The following is a 21,595-nucleotide window of genomic DNA, read 5'->3' on the forward strand; positions in this document are numbered from 1 at the left end:
AAGCGGAGAGAAAAAAACGAGAGAGAGGACATTTCCTCCTCGCCCAGGACTCGCGAGAACCGCGAACCGCTACCAAATGGATTGAGTTTTAGTGCATCGTACGCCATGGTCTTTGTGAAATGTGATGGTTCTGCACAATGCGCGACGCTCTATCTTTTGCGTGTGCACAGAACCACCACCGTTATTGGTTACGTACGCAAAGACGACAGCGTACAATGCACAAAAACTCTAGGTTATCGGTATAGATCGGTACCGTTCTCCCTCCATCTGCCCGTAGCTTTTTGTCATTGCCTCGACCTATAATTACAGTTTGTTCTAACAAGTGTTCTAATGTTTGTTCATGGTGTTCTTACAAGTTCGTTCTAACTGGCTCTACAATGTTCAGGCAAGTGGGTGCCATGCCTTAAGTTTAGAGAAGCTGCATGCTCCCCGAGTCGGCTGTTTAGGCAATGACTGGTCCGACTGATGTAGAGAGCTGCAGCGAGTGCTGCGAGAGCTGCAGAGCTGTAGAGAGTGCAGCTTAACTGCACTTTGTATACTCTCGTGACACGAGAAACAAAGGTAGTGATGTGCTTTTATTCGCACCCACTATCCTTGACCTTTCTTTTCAAATCGTGGCACACAGTGTTGACAGCTTTGATTGGGCTTATTTGCAAAGCATGACATCAAATCTTGAAACTGCAAGTTCTTGACATGATTCTTGGGAACTGGTCTTGGGAACTTGAATCTTGGTCCCTGGCCACTTCCAGCCCACCAACGCTCTGCCCTCAAAACTCTCTTCACCTTTCCGGATACCATACCGGATACCACAGGACTTTGATCCTTATTGTGAAGGAGCTCATTATTTCATTCCTCGCATCACCACCAGCAATGGCGTATAGTATCGCCCCTGGCGATGAAACTCCTCATTCATCATCTCGCAATAAACTTGTTGTTGTTCCTTGGGAACTCCACACTTCGTTGACGAAGGTTTCGTCGTCTGCCGTTCCCCGAGGTATTTTCTACGGGGCGGGAGAAATACAGTACTTGGGTAACCCTGTGCTTTTGGAAAGCTTCACATTATGACACTTTTTGCTATTATAAATGCTGATGGTCTTAATTTGTGTTCATTAGAGAAAACTGAACTTTGTTCCTTCCAGTACAAATGTGAACGTTACTGGCCAAACGAAGGAGAAACAAAGCAGTACGGCAACATTACAGTTGAATTGGTAATTATCCCACTTCCATTTTCGTAAACACATTGGAAGATTTAAGATTCTTGAATCCGAAACAAATACTAGGTTCATGCAGTTGAAGCGCTGACATGGTCATGCTTGCATAATGTTTCAGGGAGATTTCATTAGCAGACAGACACAGCTGCTTCAGCGTGTGCTATGTATTGTCTCTCTTTCCTCAGGTGAAGTGGAAACAGGTGTGTCCAGATTTTGTACTGCGGACATTGAAGGCGCGCTGTGGCCAAGAAGAGCGCACCATTTGTCAATTCCACTACTGGACGTGGCCAGACCATGGTGTGCCCACAACGGTGGGACCCATCGTGGACTTGGTGCGCTTAGTGCGGGATTGCCAGGCCTCTGAAGCACTCCCAGTGCTTGTGCATTGCAGGTATGGCACAGTGGACACAAATGTGTGTCTGCGTTACTCTTGGGGTGCGGCTGCAGACTAAAGTTTGCGTCTTCAAAATCCTGCTGAATTGACGTCGCGGAAGTGTTGCAATTTAAAATTTTGAGAAGTACATATTCAAAAAAAATACAGAAATGGCTGATCTCACCTTCAAGTGAGGATGTTGATGATGTTACTGCGATAGACGTGTTTAGTGGAGGCGAAGACGTGAGTTCGGCGACGATCGAGGCTGACGTGGAGTTGCCGTTTAACACTTCAGCTCCAGTGGCGTTAGCATCAATGCCGTCTTCAGCGGTAAGAACGTTTTTTAAGAAGTAAAAATGACGGCAGCAACAAGGACTTCGTTGGTGCACTCCCTTCTACAAGGGCAATCCTTGCTGTGGTTACTACCCTGTTGACACACTCACTGAAATTTGCTGCAACGTGTTTTTGCATGTTCACGCAGCGAAGTAAACACATACAGATTCTGTAAGAACTGATGTTCTGAGGCTGGAACAACATAGAAGGGACAAATACATACAAATGGACAAAACATACATCCCTTCTATGTTGTTCCAGCCTCAGAACATCAGTTCTTTCATGTTCAACAGTTGCCGCCTGCGTCGATCCCGTCGTATGAATGTGTGTATGAGTGAGCAAAAATGTAGGAGTGAAAGGAGGATGAGTGAGAGAGAGTGGCTGGTTTGTCCCTTCAGGTGACACACCCTGGAAGTCGCTGAGAAGGCGTGTTAGTTTAGCTCAATTGGTAGAGCCCTGGACCGGCAATCCAGAAGATGTGGGTTCGAGTCCTACAGCTGGCTAACCTTTTCAGTGACTTTCATCTTTCATCATACAGATTCTTTTCGAAATGGCAACATACTCAGCCTGTTGGTAGCTACTATGCATGATTGAGGCCCTGGGTTTGCCGCGATTTCGCGAAATATCGCGGAATCCGAAGTTCATCGCGGAATCCTTCGTTTGGCATGGGATTTCACGGATTTCCTTACTTTTAGGGGTATGCGGATATTCCAGTTCTCGAATTCGAATCGAATATCAATCGCTCAAAGTACTTTATTCGCGGATCGAATACCCAATATTCGGATTTCCGAATACCCGACTGTTCGCCGAATACGTAACGACACCTCCCGAAAGTGGGCTTCACGTGAAGCTTCCCTGCATGAGGTGAAGCCTGCTTTACAAAGCTGCCCTTGCTGCAGGACCAGCACAGACAGGTTGTAGTTTAGTTAAAAATAACATTAGCCCAAGTTTATTGTGCATACTTTGCCTGAGGAAGGGGCGGCATCCCTCGCGTTGCGGTTTAGCGGTGGCAGTGGGGGACTTTGATTTGATGTCTCTGAGTTTGCCTCTAAAGACTCTTAAATAACGCCTACGGCTGAGAAACAAAAAGGGTGTCGTGTAACTTCTACAGTGCATGTACTGTAAGCTCCTTCCCATAATCTTCCTATAAAGTTCCTATAAACTCTGCAGATGCTGAAAGGTCTTTCAGCAGGTATAAAACGATTGCAGGTGACAGACCTTTGTCTTTGTCAGAGGAGAGCACAAGATATCATGTATGTAATGCTGAGCCACAACAGTGCTTTCAATCAGGAATTTTATAAAATATTCTTGTTCCCGCATTATCCAAGAAAATAAAGTGTTTCCTATTACAAGCAGCCGTTGACTGCTTGTCGCGGAAAATCGCGGAATTTACAAGTCGGTGCCGCAGAATTTTGAATTTGCCGCAGCAGAAAACCGGGGGCCTTATGCATAGAGCCTGAAGTTTTCGGGAAATATTTTTTTCTAAACTCGGGGGTAAAAATCGGGTAAATAAACATGTGCACTAAATTCATGCGAATTTGGGTGAAAAAAACTTCCAGTGCACTAAATTTTGGGAGAAATCGGGCTCTATTACAAACGAACTGTACTGTTTTTGTACAAACGGTGATGTAACTGCATTTGCTGCCAAACGAATAAGCTATTGCATTCCTACAGACATCCCAGTGAAGGCAATTTGCCGGGTAAAAATCGGATTTCACCCTAAAGTGTCAACCTTCAATTCGGGGAAGAATCGGGTAAAACCCTAAAACGTCAGGCTCTACTTATGCATGATAAACAAGTGCAACGAAAGACAGGACAAGGACGGCACAGAACACACACTCAAGATTCTTTTGTTAAAGGAGCACTGAGGCAACGCCACCTACATACAGAAGGCCTGCTTATTGCCTCCTCTCCCCACCTTCACTAATTTGACATCTATAGTCAGAATTCGTCCGCTACTGCGAATCGCCGTTCTGCGAGTTCAAGAACTCAAAAATGATTGCAGCTACCTTGGAACCTATAGACCTGAATATGTAGACGAAAAGGGCAAGACGCTTTCCAGAAAAAACAGTTTTGAGAAAGATTGAGACCATTTTGCGATTTATTTTGAAATTTTCCCATTTAGTACGCGGGGACGTTCAATCACTGCTCGCAGACGACGGCGGTTCGTCTCCATGAGTACGACCCCTGAGAGCTCGTTCGTGATTGGCTACTGCCGTTGAAAACATGATCCTGATTGGCTGACTCTTATTTGTTACGTCACGTCGACGAGTAAGCAGGCTTTCTCTATCGAGGTGCTGTTGATTGAGGTGATCCCCCAAATATTTTTTCTTTTTCGCTGCGGCGTGTTCTGAAACAAATAAAATGAGCTCCTGCGAAAGAACGACGAGCGCAGGTGACCTACAGAGGGAGCGTGAGGCCTCTCTTCCACCCTCCTTTCAAAATCCTTTCCTGGTGAAAAGGGTGCATCGCAGAATGAGAGGACGTCTTGGCGTATCATGATGCCCGGCACGTGATTCGTGACGTACAGCGTCACAGCTTGAGCACGTATAAGCGACACGTGAGCTGAGAAGAAAAAAACAAAGAAAAAAAGGCTCAGGGGGCCTTGTCCACGTCGCGCGAGGATCGTGTCAGCTGTCTGCAACTGCCTTCTCCAACTATTTTTGTAAATACGATTCCACAGCTATAACGCCTAGGGTTGCCACCTTTCGTAGTGAAAAATACTGGCTGAGGGAGAGGAGGTGGAATAAAGGGAAAGGGGAAATGTTCGCGGGAAAGGGAAAGTAAGTGAGGGGTGAAGAGTATACAGAGAGAGAGAGAGAAAGAATGAGCGTACTGGCTCAAGACAACAATGATAATAATAATGAATAACTAAGAAAACGACTGGTGACTACGGAGTTGGGTCTGTGCTCCAGATTTATTCAAGCTGTAGTGGAATGTTGAAAGGAAAACCCCGTAAAAGCCCCTGTGAATGGTGTTGAGCCACAAATACCGGCAAAAGGCTGCCGGTATCACCTTCCTACCGGCAACCGCAGAGCGAGCAAATAACCGGCCGTGCCGGTAAAATACCGGCCTGGTGACAACCCTAATAACACCACAGAGCAGAAATATTTTGCATCGTGACTCCTTTTGGACAGCATGACAGATGAGGCAAGGTTTCGAGCCACGTTAAATGTCACCTCGTTGCTTGTTCAAATCCCTTTGAATATTCTGGGTGAAGGTTTTTGAAATAAAGTGGATTTATGCGGTGCACTAAAAATTTGGAGTGCCCGGTCATTCAGACTACATAATTTCGTGGCTCTTGGAAGTCCGAGAAATCGGTCGGCAACTGTACGAGGGGCATGGAGATGCCCCCTGTTGCTGGGGGACAGAGTCTGCACAAGGAAAGTCCGAAACTAGTTATGAATTTTTGCAGGTTCTTCGAGGAGTTGTGGAAGCGCGTCGTGTTCACTGCTGGCGTTTATGTTTTGTGTACCAAATCTTCGAGCGAGGTCCACTTGTAATGCGAAATAAGATAAATATGATTTATACAGTTCACAGAGGCACTTAAAAAATTTGCCTAAAGATAGTAGCAAGCTGGTGACAGTTAAGAGTACAAGTTGCTGAGACGGGTCCTCCTCCCTAAGGGACGCTAAATGCAATGTTCTGAGTGCATGTTAAGGAACATTGAGGTGCGCGGAGTTAGTAGCTGACCGATTTTTAGAACTTCAAAAATTCAGACTCTCTGGTTGTCCTGTTACTGCACCATCCAACTCTCCGTAGAACCAGCGTATTTTCGTGTCCACGATTTCGGACAAGTTACTTGAGGAACAGCTCGACTTGTCCTCCGGCAATCCAGTGTCCATGTCGGACTGTGCATTTCATGTCCTGATATTCTGAGCAGCGTCTGTTTGAGTACAGTTGAACCTCTATACAACGAATTTGTTTCGTTAAATAGAGAAATTCGTTAAATGGAACATGCCAAGTGGAACAAAGATGGCCGCAGCCACTACCACTACGTTGAATGCCGAAAAGAACGAGAAATGGGTACATATCATGTAGACATTTGCGCCAATGGAACTTTGAACGGCGCTTGTGTCATGCCATTTTGTTACCGTCTGCGTCGGCATTGGCAGCACTAATAAAAACAAGTAAAAAACAGCACAAAATCGCAACTTACTGTCATCGGCATCAACAAAAGCAAATTAGGCTTTGTGAGAGACCAACAATGCGCGTTTTCGTGTCCGAAAACAGGTGCGAAGAAGCCTTTGTGCTGGTTTCAAAACGGCGTCAGTGTACCGAAAATTACCGGCAGCAGCGGCCGCACATGTCTACATGCTCCTTTTACCCTTTTACTGCGTGCCTACAGCACGTGACAGCCGCAGTAACCAATGAAAACCCACGTGAGGATAATGGAGAGGGGAAGGTTCCTCCTCCTCTTCTTCGTGGTGAAGAGGAAAGACACGTGCAGAAGGCTTTCGTCGGCCATAGACTTCGTTAAATAGAGGCAACTAAACGAATGTACTATTTCGTTAAATCGAGCACAAAAATACATTGGCGTCTATGGAGACGCGTATGAGCGACGGAAATTCTTCGTTAAACAGAGGATTTCGTTAAATCGACGTTCGTTTTTGAGAGGTTCAACTGTATAGTGCATATGATCTCTTACATATGCATGCTCAAGTGCTGTCTTTCTTCTTTTTTTAAATTTTAGTTTTGCTTCAGTTTTTGATTCTGTACACAACACCTTTCTTGCAGTGCTGGTTGCGGTAGGACAGGAACTATTTGTGCCATCGACTACGTCTGGGGCCTGATGCGCGTTGGGGTTCGTATCTATCTTTCCAATTTGAAGGGCGGTGACCAAGTGCTGGCAGCTCACACACAAAACCTGGTGCAGTAGACCTAGGGTTCTTCGTTTTCGAGTTAAACCCGATTTTTCACGATAGTTCCCCCCGAACAAGTTTTCAAATATTCGGGTAAAACCCGATATCTACCTTAAATTCTTGCGATCCTTCGACTTCTCGTTAGATAAACTATCCAAAAAGTGAATCATAATATCAGCAAAGAGAGCTATTTGTGACAACCTATTTGTCCTCCTTTTATAATCCCCTCCTGCAGGAGTCAAAGACGAGCTTTTATAGAACTCAGGCAAGTGTTTGAATTCTGCGATCATTCACTGCCCCAGCTCCGAGCGGAAATATAAAGGTTCTTGTTTCTCGTTCCAGTGTCACAGCAGTGGCTTGTATCGTATGTCTTTCGTTTAATCCGAAAGTTCGCCGATGGCATATCAAACAGAGATTGTAGCACCCGATTTCTCCCCGAATTCTCGTGTGTAAATAGCACTCGATTTTCCCTCCCAAATTTGAAAAATCATAAAACCCGAAAACAAAGTAGGCCATAGCAACACCCCGTAGAAATGTAATGTCTCCCGTTCCCAGCATCATCCCCTCTTATAAAAGAAACTAACAGTATTGTCTGCGTACAAAAATGTGTAAGCACTTGTTAAATATTAATATGTCAAGCAGTCTACGTTTGTGGGCTGCCACACACTGGTTACCGTTCTTGCCAGTAATTGCTCTGCACCTCTGTGTGACTCCTGGTACTTTGTCCCCATGCAGAGACTGAGCGATGCTTTTAGCCTGTACCAGATCATCAGGGAGATGCGCATGCAGAGAATTGCAATGGTGCAGACAAAGGTAAGTATTAGGTGTTCTGCATTCATATTAAAGAACTGAATCAAAGGGCTAGGTATGCTGGGGTAATTGGTACATAGACATAATTCTATAACTGCTGCAAAGAACAGCACGTGTAAGAACAGGACGGACACAAGCACCAGCAGACCCTTGGCCTGGGGTTTTACTCTAAAACACAGGTATAAATACACAAGATAGGGGTCACTACCCTTTTTTTAAACCAAGCCGTTGGCCTAATTAATAAAATGCACCATGCAAAGTGTCTCATTAGACAGCTGCATACATAAAACACAATTCGATTTTAAAAATCGCTGCCGTGCACAACGGTGGCAATGCCTGCGACTAGCCGCCCAAGTCACTCTGACATCATCACGGTACAGACCGCTAACTTGTTTGGAGAAACGTCGTCTGCTACACAGGGAGAGAAAAGAAAAGTGTGGAAAGCGCCGGCCCCGGTTGGAGCGAAGATGAGTTCCTGCGAAAGAACGATGAGCACAGTGCAGGTGACCTACAGAGCGAGCGCAAGGGCTCACCTTTGAAAAAGCCCTTTTCCTCGTGAAAAGAGCGCATCACAAAACGAGAGGAGGCCGTGAAGTATGCTACTTCCCTCATATGACCAGTGACGTACAGCGGCACAGCTCGAGCATATATAAGCAGCAGAAGCAAGGAATCGAGTCGGCCGTCCACAGCTGTTTTTCGGATATTACAGTAGAATCTCGATGATACGATCACGGATGATACGAATTTTGGGATGATACGAATTCTTTTCCGGTCCCGGCCGGAATGCCTATTCTTCCCATATATTAGAGTTCGGATGATACGAACGCATTATCTTGCCTTTACGGATGATACGAATGAGCCGAGGATGCGACAGAGGTCATTCCCCCGTGACGCGAGAGCGCGCGAGTCACGCTGCTGCGTCTTTCGAAAAGGGAGGGTGATCTTCACCACGAACTCCCTTACATCATGCAGCTCAATGCAAGCAATGACTTTTCTTTTGGTGGTGGTGGTGGAGATAAGATCAAAGGGATTGAACGGTCCGGAGCCTTATCACCTTATCTCTGGTTTGACCTTTTTACCCACCTCGCAACAATAAACCGCGAAGCTGTGTGACATCGCTCTGGCGGAAAACAGCGACCAGAACACGTGGAGGGAACATATCAGGACAACTTGTGGCACCATTACGCGTCACCATTCCGCAAGTCGGCTTCAAATAACGCCTGCTTGCTTTAGGAGAAGCTCGCTTTAGACCACTGTCGCGCGACCCGCGGGTGAAAAGCACGTGCTACGTCTTTTGAATCATCTCGCGTATTTGGGCAGCATTGGCCAAAAACGGAGACACAAAAGCGTTAAAACCGACCTCTTTCATTGACAGTAATGGAAAATGAACAGTCACTGTCTATTTTCTTGCCTCAATTTTTATTTTGGTTTAATTCGTTTGATACGAATTTCAGATGATACGAATTTTTTCCGCGACCCCGTGAGATTCGTATCATCGAGATTCTACTGTATTATTTATTTTTTGTAATTTCGATTGCACAGCTATAATACACTGCAGAGCAAAAATATTTTGCACGGTGACTCCCGGTGGACAGCCTGACACGAGGCAGGATTTCGAGCGATGTGAATTGTCGCCTCATTGCTCCTTTAAACTAAGTAAAAGTCTACCTGTGTTGGTCCTGCAGCACTGGCAATTTCGTAAAGTAGGCTTCACGTCATTGGAGGGAAGCATCAGGTGACGCCCACTTTCGGGGTGATGTCATCCATGTTCGGGGAATTGGATATTCGATTCGCGAATCAAATACTTTGAGTGATCGATATTCAATTTGAATTTGAGAACTCGAAAATTTGCACGCCTCTAAAATTCTATGCCAAAACATTACAGCCACATAAATGATTGCGGATATGTAAATTTGACATCGAAAAAGCAACAACAAAAAGGATCAGGATGTGTGGTTCACAGAACAAATACATTGAAGGAGCTATTGCATAGGGAAACCATTGAATGAGTGGTGTCTGTCAGATCTTGCATTCCTATTGTGGCTGAACCTATTCTTACAGTAGATCGCATTTTGTTTCAGGAGCAGTATGTGCTGGTACACAGAGTAGTTGCAGCCCTGTTTGAGCAACAGCTACGTATCATAGATAGCCACACCTATGAGAACTTAGATGAAGATGGAGAACCTCTTCTTGGCAAGGGAATCCCTACCAATTCAGAGAAAATTTATGAAAACATTGATGACCTCGCATTCGAAAAGAACGACTCTTGTGATGAAGCTGAAAATGGTATGGCAAAGTGTTTTTCTTTTTTTTTCTTTTATCACTTTTAGCTTTCTCATGCAGCAATGTGATCATCTTCTATTCTTGCAAACAATTTGCAGTCTTTGGTGGTAGTCTTGTAGCTTTTTGTAGAAGATGGCAATGGAGATGGCGGGGAAGGTGGTGATTGTGCAACCTTACCTTGTTGCATTCACTGGTATCGACATGACTATGCAGCATACCGCTTTGTCGAAGTAGCCGGACTGTCTGTCTGATTCACCTGTGAACAGTTTTCTGTATAATGCTAGAACTAATGTACAACCTTTGGAGACATTATTTTAAGACCGACCTTTTATGTTTGGGTGTTTCTGGACAGGTTCCTTTTTCTTCTCCACTGTCATGCGGGTGTCTGATTTTTATTGCTCACTCACACTTCTATCGTTATGAACTCTAGATTCTCCGGTAAAGCCAAAAATAAGCAAGTAACTGAAAGCTGAATCCCTGTTGAAGTAATAAGCAAATCTAAATCTTGGAAAGAGCTAAAAAAAATGGTGTTCTTGGTGGAACACACATTTTATAGTTGTTGATCTCTGCATTATTGCTTGGACATAGATAAAAAGCGAATTCATTATATAGAGTATCAATAATCTCAATTACAGACGAGAAACACGACGAAGAGAAAGAGGTACCTCCTGCGGTGAATGAACCAGGAAGCTTGGCGAATGTGTCGAAAGCAGAAGACAGTGCACCAGGCAACTGGACAGTGCAGCCAGACGAAATGCATTCTGCTCACATTGACCGCGCGAGTCGTTCTTCCTCGTGGAGCCCAGAGCCGATCTCGAACGAAACTTCATCCTCCCTCATGTCACTCTCTGATCCGCGGATGAGCTCTCGCAGTTCCATGATCACCGACGATGAAGATAGTCAGTCCTGCAAAGAAGACCTCGCAAAGGCTACAAGAAACAAGGCAGTCAGCAGCAAGCCAAAAGCAGACGGTGAAAGTAACAGGCCCGAGAGGTTATCACTGAACAGGGCGCTCAGCCTCTCCACTACCAACATAGCGTCAACCCTTTGCATGTCCACTAACCAGGACGATGAACTGAGTAAGAAAGTCGTGGGAAAGGCTACAGTGATCCGCAGGCCTAGCATCGCTCGACTAAAAGCCCTGTTCGAGCGTTCCCTCAGCACGGATTCGGACGAGCCTGGCGGAGACGCCAGACGAAAGCGCCCAATCTTCCGCAGTTACAGTCAGAGGGTTACGCCCAACCAGCCCGCAGTTGCACGCACGCCAACGGAGAAACCTGCCACAAAGCAGAAGCCCGTCGTTGCGGAGCGGAAAACCCTGGGCCCATCCGCACGAAAGGCGAAGGAGTTTCGGGAGCTCGAGAAGAATCAAAAGTCGTCCTGTCACGGCTCATCGAAAGCTACTGTCTCTGGAAGCACTGCGTCGACCAGTCAAAAGCACGAGTGGTACGCCCTGGCTGGCGCGCCACCAGCGGAGCCAATGGGCACGAGGTCCCTGTACAAATCGTTGAGCAGTTCAAACATAGCTTCAGCAACGCATGTCAAGTGTAGCGCACCGAGCCAAGGCAGCTCTTCCGCACAGGCGAGGGACGACACTTGTGTTTCTCACGCTACGGATCTGCAACCAGAAGTTCCCCCCACTCTCCCGACCAAGAAACGCACAGCGCAAGCCGTATATGCCTCATTGACATCGCAAGCCATTGACAGCAGACGGAAATCCCAAACTTTGCCTGCACCGCCTCGAGTATTAGATGACGGCATGACCGTTGTGCCGCCGAAAACAACCATTTATGACTTCCTTCCAGGGAGCAACGGTCGTGTCGATGCGCCCCCGCGGCTTCCTCCAAAAAAGGTGAGGCCCTCTCAGGGGCTCGTGCCTCATGTTCCCCTCTCCGCACTGAACAACACGTACGTCAATGTTTCTGACGTGTTGATGGCAAGAAGGGAACTCTTGGCGCGACTTCGTGAGGGTCATCGTCGATTCAATGAACAATATACGAACGTTGCCGCGGAGGCGAAAGAAAACCGTGAACGTACCGTCGATCAGCATAGAGGAAGCAGCAGTAGAGATCTCGTGTCGAGAAAGTTATTCGAAGAGCACAAAGTCACGGTCCCAAAGTATGAGCAGATCTGGAATGGGTCACAGTTACAAGCGCCACAGGCAAGCAAAGACAGAAGCAATATGGAGCAGTGCTCTGCTTCTAATGCGGCACGGTGTAAAACGGTCATCACCGCATCCGAAAGGGAGAAGTCTGCGACTCTTCCTTCAGCATTCCGCTCTTCTGAATGCAGCGTTCATCACCCAACTCCAACATTTTCTGCAAACTGGCAGGGTAATCCAACCTCAGCATCAGATTTGGATACTTCTGACATCTGCACTACTACCGACGAACAAACGTGCTCTGGGACTGAGTACGACACGATATTCGTTGAATCCAGTGATACGGGCACCGATGTCCAGCACGACGATGACTTCTGGCATACGAATGACCATTTTTCCAATACTGCACCTCTTTCTAACAGCATGCTGCAAGCACAGAAACACACGGCACCATGTCGTATGGAGGATAAAATGAGCCATCCTCCATGTATTCCGGATACGGATGTGAAACAGCCTGCTGCAACAAACTCAGTACTTACCAGGCCATTTCTTCACGGCAGTGTAAAAATGCATACTTCTGCCCCGCAAGCATCGCCTTACGAACACATATATCCGACGTCGCCTCGAAGGCCAACTCCTCACAGTCCCTCAGAGAACCTGCCGTGCCAGCCTCCACCGAAACCGCCACGAACATTCGAGCACGGGAAGTTTGACGGCGGTCGCCTCATAGTGTCTGTGGTCTCTCCGAAGAAGCACTCAGCCGACCAAGGAAGGTCTCAGCAGCACTGCGCCTCATCTTCCGCGTCGAGTTCGGGACAGGGCAACGGCGTGCAGCAGCACGATTATGAGAACATTTACTCGGAATGGACGGTTCCGTTTACGAGCAAGGAAGTCGAGAGGCAGGTACGCCCGAGCAAGAAGATCGTCAAACATCACTCTGAGTACAGGCCTCACGGAAGCAAGCCGCACCTAGAAGCAACTTCGGAAAGAGTGCCCGCGACAGACGCTGGGAAGTCCCTGCATCACTCGCTGTCGGATGTCAGCATCTACGAAGTCTTGCGGGCTTCGCATCAACAGCAGCAACACCCTGAAGCGGTTGGGTCGGCAGACCCGCAGTACGCGGTTGTCGTGAAGCCGAAGAAACAACTGAGTGTGGCGGTGTGCAAGGAGCAGAAGTCTTCAGAAGGGGGTTCCAGGCCAGCAGCACCGCCCAGAGTTCGTAGACATGTTGAGAGGCTGGAAGGGCGAGGAACTGGGCCAGGTAAATGTTTTATCGTTTTTACTAGTGCATGATTTTGCGCGGTTGAGGCGTTTCTGCTGCTTTTAGTACGATACGCATGATTTCCCAAGATAAGGCGCTGCACTTTCTTCCGCTCTGTAAAAAAAAAATACTGCTGGCATGACAGACGTCGAAATCACCATCAGTTACGTATGGAGTGCTAAAAAATCACGTCATGTACGTTTTGCCTCCCAAATTCGATTCGGTAAACTAAGAAAAATTTAAAGTACTGTTTTCTAGGCAGTGTAAATACCCTATTCTGCCATTTCCTTAGGTTACTGGGGAATCGTTGACACTTTATACCTCTGTCAGACGGGCACACATACGGCCTCTAAGGCAACAGCATTAAGAAAAGGCCGTAGCTGAAATATGGCCTTAAACCCTGGGAAGCTGCCAGAGATATCCGTGAAGGTGTTTTGCCGGTGATGTCGACACTGATAAACACACATGCGGATGTTGAATGAAATGTAGTTAAATCACATTTGTTCTCACTGTGAGTACACGGAAACAACATTTGGTTTGCATTTAGCCAGTTTGAAAAACAGCAAACGATATTTTTTTAGAAGCAATTTCGATGCTTTGTTGTGCGTGCACAGTTTTGGATGCAGACGACATGGAGTGCAGTGATTCGAGGGTATCGCTACGAACTGGCGAGATATATTGAGAAGCAAAGTGCAAATATTCACCAGAAAAACTCAAGGCGTTGAGTACAGAAAAGTTTGGAGAACATTACCTCTCATAAAAATATTCTACTGTTTTGAAGTGAAGGAAATCTGTGCGATCTTGTTCATGGTGTTTGGTAACGAGACTTCGACAGTTTCGGGGGGAACGCCATAAACTGTCTTGCGAGAGCTTCGTTGCCCTTACACCTCAAGGTCCCTTACACCCTGTTGCAATGACCATATGGCTGACCATCTGGCAAGAATTTAATGACTGTACCCACTTGAGGCTGTAACCATTAAGGCCGTAAGTGCCCCCTGTCTGACAGGGGTATTAAATTAACTCCTCAGCACGTTATTACTAATGGTGAAGCAACAGAAGTGCATGTTATGCTTTGAAATTATGAAAAAAGTATAGTAGAATATAAGTATACTGTAGCAAGGCTCAGGCTGCTACAAAATTGTACAAGGCCAGATACGTGAGCCTAAGGAGCCAGGGTAGGCAATTAGAAATGTGAAGAAGTCAGCATTTTTTCAGTTTTATGCTTTATTGACAAAGAACTGAACAAAATTGCTATATTTAGCCTGTAAAAAGTCCACCCGCATCTAGCTTCCAATCTCTATTTTTGTTTATTTTAGTTTCATTTCAAACCCTCTAGATACTTTATGTCAGGAAGCCTATTTGAATATTTGAGCTTACCCCCAGTTTTTTTTTTTTTTTTTTTTCTGCTCTGACACCCTTTTACAGGTTTTGATGGGTACAGTTGAAAGCACAAAATGAATGCAGTATACTATAACTATTATGGCCTTGCAGAGATAAATGATTCACCTTCAGTTGAATACCAACATAGCTTAGTAGTGAACGTTGAGGAGACCATGAAATGAATGTCTATTATCCTGAGCAAAAATGCACCTCTATTGCATTGTCTTCGGATGGCTCAGCTTACCTTCAGTAACAAAGCATCGGAACAGTGGCAGACGTAGTGCATGACACATACAGAATTTATACTATATTTGGTTCTTCGTTTATGACATTCATAATGCAACAATGTAAATCATCTCAACCTAGCATGCTGTGACTCTAAAAAAAAGAAAGAAAAATGCATAGCAGACGACCTGTGAGTGTCGTCTGCTCCATAGTCTTTTTCAACTTAAGAAGGAAAAAAATCTAGTCCGTCAGCTCTTAAAATAATACTCCTCCGTGGATAGGATAGTGAGGTTACACTGTCTCCTTGTGCCAGACAATGTAATCCGTCATACTCACTTTGCTTCCGTATTAAGACTGGCCGCATGACACTACGCTGCGGCAGAAAGTGCGCCCCCCACTGATGGCACATGGTGGCGTGGCACTATTTCTCCTGGCGCGCTATTGCGTCTCTTTGTCTCCAACAGCATATGTAGTTGACAGACTAGATTTCTTTTCCTTCTTAAGTTGAACACAACTATAGGCCGCCTCGAAAAATCAGAAACTTGCAGAAACAGCTGCTGTTCTTTTCTTCTGTGTGCGGCGACATAGCGATGTTGCTGCCAGCACAGCATTGCTATGTCACCCCACACAGAAGAAAAGATGAGCAAAGTTTCTTTGGTTCTTCCAGGCTGTTTAGAGCAGACAACATTCAAATGCTATCCTCTCTGGGATTTGAAAATGATCAGGGACTATCTTTAGGACTACTAACTGTTTGGCCTTCTCTTTCTCTAGTTCTAAAAGTTCTGCTGTATTGTGTTTTTTAAGGATCTTTAACTAATTTTACATATAATTTCAAATTGTTTTGATGTACCCTAGCTGAATTAGCTCATTCTTGCAGTTTTGGTACCAGTTTTAAGTTTACAAACCTCTGTTTCCAGAGTTGCACTTGAATCATGTTCTATGGCTTTGGTGGTCAAATAGAACAGCTTTGATTTGATGTCTCGTAGTGTGTTTTAGGGCTTATTGTAATGCTGCATGAAGGAGCTGATATTCAAAGTAATATTGTGCATGTGCCTTGATGTCATCTGCTAGTGGCACTAGTCTTGATAAAATACTGTGAGACTCATTGCAGCTAAACATGTTACTGCTTTTTAACTGATTGGAATGATGCACTGTTGTTTGTTCCTTTTCTATTAGACACCTCTGATGCTTCAGCATGCAAGGTAAGATACCTGTTAACATGTCTAAATTGCTTGCACGGTGTTTGCATTGAAACTTTATTGTCTGTTTGTTAGTGCTTTCTTACCACTTGAAGTGCCACTGTGGACTAAATCTCGTAGCTTCAGGATTCTACCAAATTTATGCCATTGCGATCCTCGTGCCTCACACTCTCTTCTCACAGACCGTTGTTTCGCTATGTGAAGTGACGGGCAGTACTTGAAGTAACTTGGTACTTAAGTAGTACTTAAAGTGCTTTTTGAGGTACTTTTACTTTACTTCATGTAATCCTGCTGAATAATGTTAGTACCTTACTTCAAGTATACGATATACTTAAGGATATACTATAAGTAAGTTGTAATATACCTTGCTCTACTTTCCTACTTTGAAGTACTTAAAGTATCCTTCTGTGAGCCTTGCTAGCTTGCTGTACGACAGCCAGCACTGCATCCTGCCTGCCACAGTGGTCTTCAATTGCAAGTACTAAGTATTATGGCAGCTTTTAACTGATATCCATAATTGTTGTAACACAACGATTCTTGAGGAGTTGGTGATACACTATAGGGTTCATTCGTTGACGTCATCCCTCCAGAGGGCACTAGCCTCGAAAAGGCGGAATCGCCACCATGATGTAGGTCCCTCAAAGTTTGGTTCCGGTTTTTGTTCACTGCCGTGTAGAGCGTCGAACCAAACTGGAACAGAAACCAAAAACCAGAATTAACCATAATTTTTAGCTGGAACTGAACCGGAACTGTACTGTAATTACTAGTGCCATCTTGGAGTGGAACTGGAACCGAACCTATCTTAAAGCTTCGGTTACTGGTTTGGGATACCGGTTCGGTTCGGCTTTGTGCGTGGTGGGGGGTGATGTGGGGGTTCGAGCGGTTTGCCTGCCTAGATTGGCGGCACGTTGTTTGGGGAAGGGATGAAAGGGGCCCTGTTGGTCGAAAAAACAGAAATAAATGCATAAAAAAACGTAACTACGAGATATTGTACCATTTTTAGTGGCTACCTATAATTTTGTAGCATATTAGAACCTCAAACTGGTTCCGAACCGGTTTACAACCTCCGAACCGGTTAATTAATCGAACCGATATATGTGACCTCCGGAGCTGAACCCGAACCCGAAACAAACCAAAAAACGTTTCGGTTCGACTTTCTGCTGCCATGTGCTTTCAAGATGGCTATTAACGTTGAAAACATGGAAATTGTTTGGATTGTGGTAGAAATAATGTTCACACAGTACAGTGACATTGAAAACCAAATGTACTGTGAATGCAAAGTGGCTGGAGGCATGGACAGTCAACCGATGGACCAACATTACGGTGGCGAATCTGGTAGCGACAGTGCCGCTCTCCTGTGGATGACGATTGGTTAATAAACCCTATACGGTAGGAACACAGTAGGAAGCGGGACATATTTGCAAACTGAGCACATGTACTACATGTTGTACTCTGCATTGGGGCTAAATACTGTGCACAATCTGGGGAACAGTAATGACATGCCAGTGGGGGCAAGAGGAGAATGTTTAGTTGAATGGTGTGGCTATAATGAAAGGAATTGGCGCATGTGTGTAACCGCACACATATGCCAGTTTCTTTCAAATCCATCTGTGTTCCGCCACACAGTTGGCCATTAGATAGTTCTTTGTTATATTGTCAGCCACTGCAAACTAATGGAGAAGTACAAACAACAACAACAACTTTATTTAAAAAATGATGAGTGGGGAGTTTCATTGCCAGGGACGGTACACTGTGCCACCACCTGTGCACCCGTACACAAAAAAAAAAATGAAAAAAAAGAAAAGCGAGTGTATTTAAGAGCTACTGTCTCGTTTCAGTGTGACGATTCCTCTTTTCTGCTGGGGTTGTTTCCATTGTCGTTGTAGCAAACTTTTTTCTGTTGATGCAGGGAAATGGCAAAGATACCAACGCCCTGGCAGCCCATGTAAAAACCTCAGTGAGTTCTACCGCTGGAAAGAAAGGTGTGTGCTTGATATTTTCCCAGAAGACTGCAGCTCTCACGCATATCTGTAGTACTGCACTCCCCAGCGAATTTTGAGTTTGAAGTGTGTATCGATTGTGTCGCGAGTGATTCAGTGAAACAACATCCAGAATGAGGTGGTAGAGGCGTGTTGCACCAACCGGGGGTGCCGCAAAAATCCGACACATGTGCCGCCAATATCTGGGACCAGAAATTCTGTTCTGCCAAGCAATCAAGCCTCTGATTCGAGACAAACTTCGCCGATTACTTTTTATCGTATCTCGAAACAGTTCCTACCAACGTTATCTCTGTCACACATGCGTACAACAGTTATTTACAAATGAACTTATTTCCAGCACTTTCGTTGCCATAATGTCACTGATAGTAACATCTGGTTTCTGTCCTGCAAAGCAGTCAAGCCTCCGACAAACGACAAACATTTACTGATCACATTCTACCATGTTTAGGAACAGTCCTCAAATGGCTTTTATCTTTTTCGCACACACGTCTCCCAGAGTGTGGTAGCGTGTGCTTACGTTGCAGTGAAACCAAAGCTAGATGTGAATGTGGCTCTTCGTATTTCTTGTTTATCTCAAATGCTATGACACCCTGCTGGATGATATTTTGCATCTGGCATCACAAAATTTATAGCCGAATGTAGCTGCAATCCAATCAGTTGACAGCTCCAGAGTGTCTATTCAAGTGACTCATAGTTCCTGCACTGCCTTTCACCAATGCTGACCAGCAGAGATAGGGCGCACTCATTGTACAACTGTCCAGCAAGCAGCATCGCCTCTGACAACTGACCTACGCAGCGATATATTTCCGTAGAAGTTGGTCAAACTGCTGTCCATTAGCTTTTGTTATGTGAAAGTTGAAACTGTGTCACCTCAGTGACTGAACCGTGATCCCCCTCCAGCCTCAGGCAAGGACGGCAGCAGTGGCAGTGATAGTGGATCAATCTCTGGCACCCTGAGCAAGGCATTCGGGAAATTGAATCTTTTTTCTAAAGTAAGTACAAACACCTAGCAGATTCATTCTGCACCCTAACCCTAATGCTGTACCTGTGCCTGCAAGAGTGTAGCCAGCAGTGATGGCCGCTAGCTACTTCTACAGTAGTTTAACTATAACTATTAACTACTTTGTGATTCAATAGTTTAACTAGTAGTTCAACTACTTTTCAGGGGAGTAGTTACAACTACTTTTTTAAGTACTGCAATGTAGTTTAACAACATCTATAACTACTTAACGTTGTCCACCAACACCAATCCCTTGTAGTGTTCTTGGACACCTAAATATGGATCACAAGCAATAATAAACTTTGGCTCAAGCAATTGCTACGATCGTCAAATACAAAGCTTGCGGTGGGATTCTTTCTGTGCGTACGCGATACACTAAGTTGCAGAATTATTTCACAGCAAATGAGGCTTCACTAGACAAGCATTAAAAGTGAAGATTTAGTACACATGCACGACACAATTGCTCTGCACCTCCGTTCTCATCAAACAAGTAGCTCAAGGTAAAAGTCGGAAGCACAATCGTGCCGTAAAGCTTGCGGAAAAATCTGAATTAGTTGGCGCCTTCAGTAACCTAACTACTGTAGTTAACTACTCAAAATAGTAGTTTAACTAGTAGTTTAACTACATGTAGTTAACTACTGGCCATCACTGGTAGCCAGCACTGTTGGCATGTTTTACTCCAGATTGCTTTTTTTTTACTCAGGAGTTGTAGCTTGCATACATTCTTTTTTTTTTCCCAAGTCCAAGAATTTTGCTGTTGTACACTGGTGCATAGGGTTTATTCACGTGTCCAGTATACAGTCATACGTGTACAGTCATATCTCACTTATCCGGAGTTCAGATGTCCAGAAAACTCATTATCCGGACTACATTACTGGGAAGGAACGTGCTACCACTGGATTTTGTCTCAGTTATGCAGAATTCGTTATCGGTATCCGGACAGCAAGTCTGGGACCAATCTTCCAGGGCTTAAGTCATTCTGATTCACTTATCCTGAAAAGTGTCAACGTCCTCTGTCCCTGGCATGTGCTGTGTTCTCATTATTCCGGAAACGGGACACATCTCACCGGGGCGTTCTGTACTGTCTGGCTACCCTTTCTCCAGAGGTCACTCCCCTTTGGTGTGCGCAGCGCACGGTAGAGATGGTAGACGATAAGCAGATGAGGTGCACTGTATCCACCAAGTGCAAGGAATACACGTGTGATCGTCAGTGTCCAGGCCGTCCAAAAGCATCACCTGTCTTTTGGCCTATGCAAAAGAAACTGGCAAAAAGACAAAAACATGTGCATGGGGCCAACATTCTGGGACGTTACCATTCCTTGAAGAGCAGGGCGATGCAGCGGGTGCCGTGGATGAGACCAAAATTTTGTCACGCTCGTGCCTACTAGTTTCGAGCAGCTCACTTGGTATGGAAGTTCGAAGTACCGATCTTTTCATTGTTTCCTTTTTTTAGCTATAAAGATGTCTCCCAAAATTTTCGAGTTTTCCGAGATATTTGCTTGGTTCAGTTATCCAGAAACTTGTTATCTGAATGAAAGGGACGAATCCTGAGGTGTCCGGATAATCGAGACATGACTCTATTATAGTAATATGTATATGTAGTGTATACATATATATTTCTTCTTTTGCCTGTAGTTATGTTTGTTGGTAGACTCGAAATTATGCAGTGTACCAACAGCGTCAATGTTTTTGTTTCATCGATAGATAAACTCCTCCTCCTCCACCACCTCTGATGAGTCAAAGAAGATGGCATCGCCACCCAAATGTGAGCGTCATTTTTTATTAATGCATCAATGTTACAGTCAGTATTACAGTAACATTGTGTCCTCAAAGTAGTGTTCTTAAATATGACAGCAATTTCTGGAGCAGAAATTTTAACACAATATTATGGACTTGTGCAGATAGTACCCTTTCTTGCTTCATTCGCTGAGACACAATTGAGTGGTTTGAAGATTTTCAGTGCATAGTTGCATGCACATTTCGGGTGTTATTACAGTGAAACCCGCGTATAACGATATTTACGCTAATCGCGAATTCCATATTTATACGGGGTACATCGTTAAACGAGGGCTGAACTAAATAGCGCGTCTCCGAAAAGTCGCGCGCCACCCCGCGTGTAGCAAAAGTAAAAGAAACAGATGCTTAAAAAAAAAAAAAAAACGCGAAGCTGTTTGACATCGCAGTGGCTTGGGAAAACAGCGATCAGAACTCGTGGAGGGAACCAGACAACATTGCAGGACAACTTCTGGCAACACTACACGTCACCATTCCGCAAGTCGGCTTCACCTAACGCCTGCGTGCTTTAGGAGAAGCTCGCTTTAGAACACTGTCGCGCGACTCGCGGGTGGAAAGCTCGTGCTAGGCTTTTTGAATCATCTCGCGAATTTGAGCAGCATTGGCCAAATACGGAGACATAAAAGCGTTACCACCTACCTCTTTCACTGACAGTATTGGAAAATGAACAGTCTCTGTCTATTTTCTTGCCTCAATTTTTATTTTGGTTTAATTCTTTTGATGTGAATTTCGGATGATACGAATTTTTTCCGCTACTTTGTGA

General features: G+C 45.0%; 1 protein-coding gene across 3 annotated transcripts in view; it reads left to right on the forward strand.

Moving 5' to 3' along the window:
* Nucleotides 1–21,595, forward strand: part of LOC135400367 (uncharacterized) — a 34,950-nt gene that overhangs the window by 5,562 nt on the left and 7,793 nt on the right. For 2 of the 3 annotated variants that reach the window (XR_010424595.1, XM_064632212.1), the window contains exons 5-14: nt 1,140–1,208; nt 1,397–1,602; nt 6,655–6,721; nt 7,515–7,592; nt 9,671–9,875; nt 10,508–13,234; nt 16,016–16,041; nt 17,948–18,020; nt 18,939–19,030; nt 20,743–20,803. Coding sequence is in view for 1 of the 3 variants with exons in the window: in XM_064632212.1 (XP_064488282.1) it covers nt 1,140–1,208; nt 1,397–1,602; nt 6,655–6,721; nt 7,515–7,592; nt 9,671–9,875; nt 10,508–13,234; nt 16,016–16,041; nt 17,948–18,020; nt 18,939–19,030; nt 20,743–20,803 (3,604 nt within the window). In the remaining 2 variants the exon portion in view is untranslated. Of the gene's footprint in view, nt 1–1,139; nt 1,209–1,396; nt 1,603–6,654; nt 6,722–7,514; nt 7,593–9,670; nt 9,876–10,507; nt 13,235–16,015; nt 16,042–17,947; nt 18,021–18,938; nt 19,031–20,742; nt 20,804–21,595 lie in introns of those variants that run through there. The other variant, XR_010424596.1, reaches the window with a different exon arrangement.

This window comes from Ornithodoros turicata, chromosome 7 (genome assembly GCF_037126465.1).
Source record: "Ornithodoros turicata isolate Travis chromosome 7, ASM3712646v1, whole genome shotgun sequence".
NCBI classification, from domain to species: Eukaryota; Metazoa; Arthropoda; class Arachnida; order Ixodida; family Argasidae; genus Ornithodoros; species Ornithodoros turicata.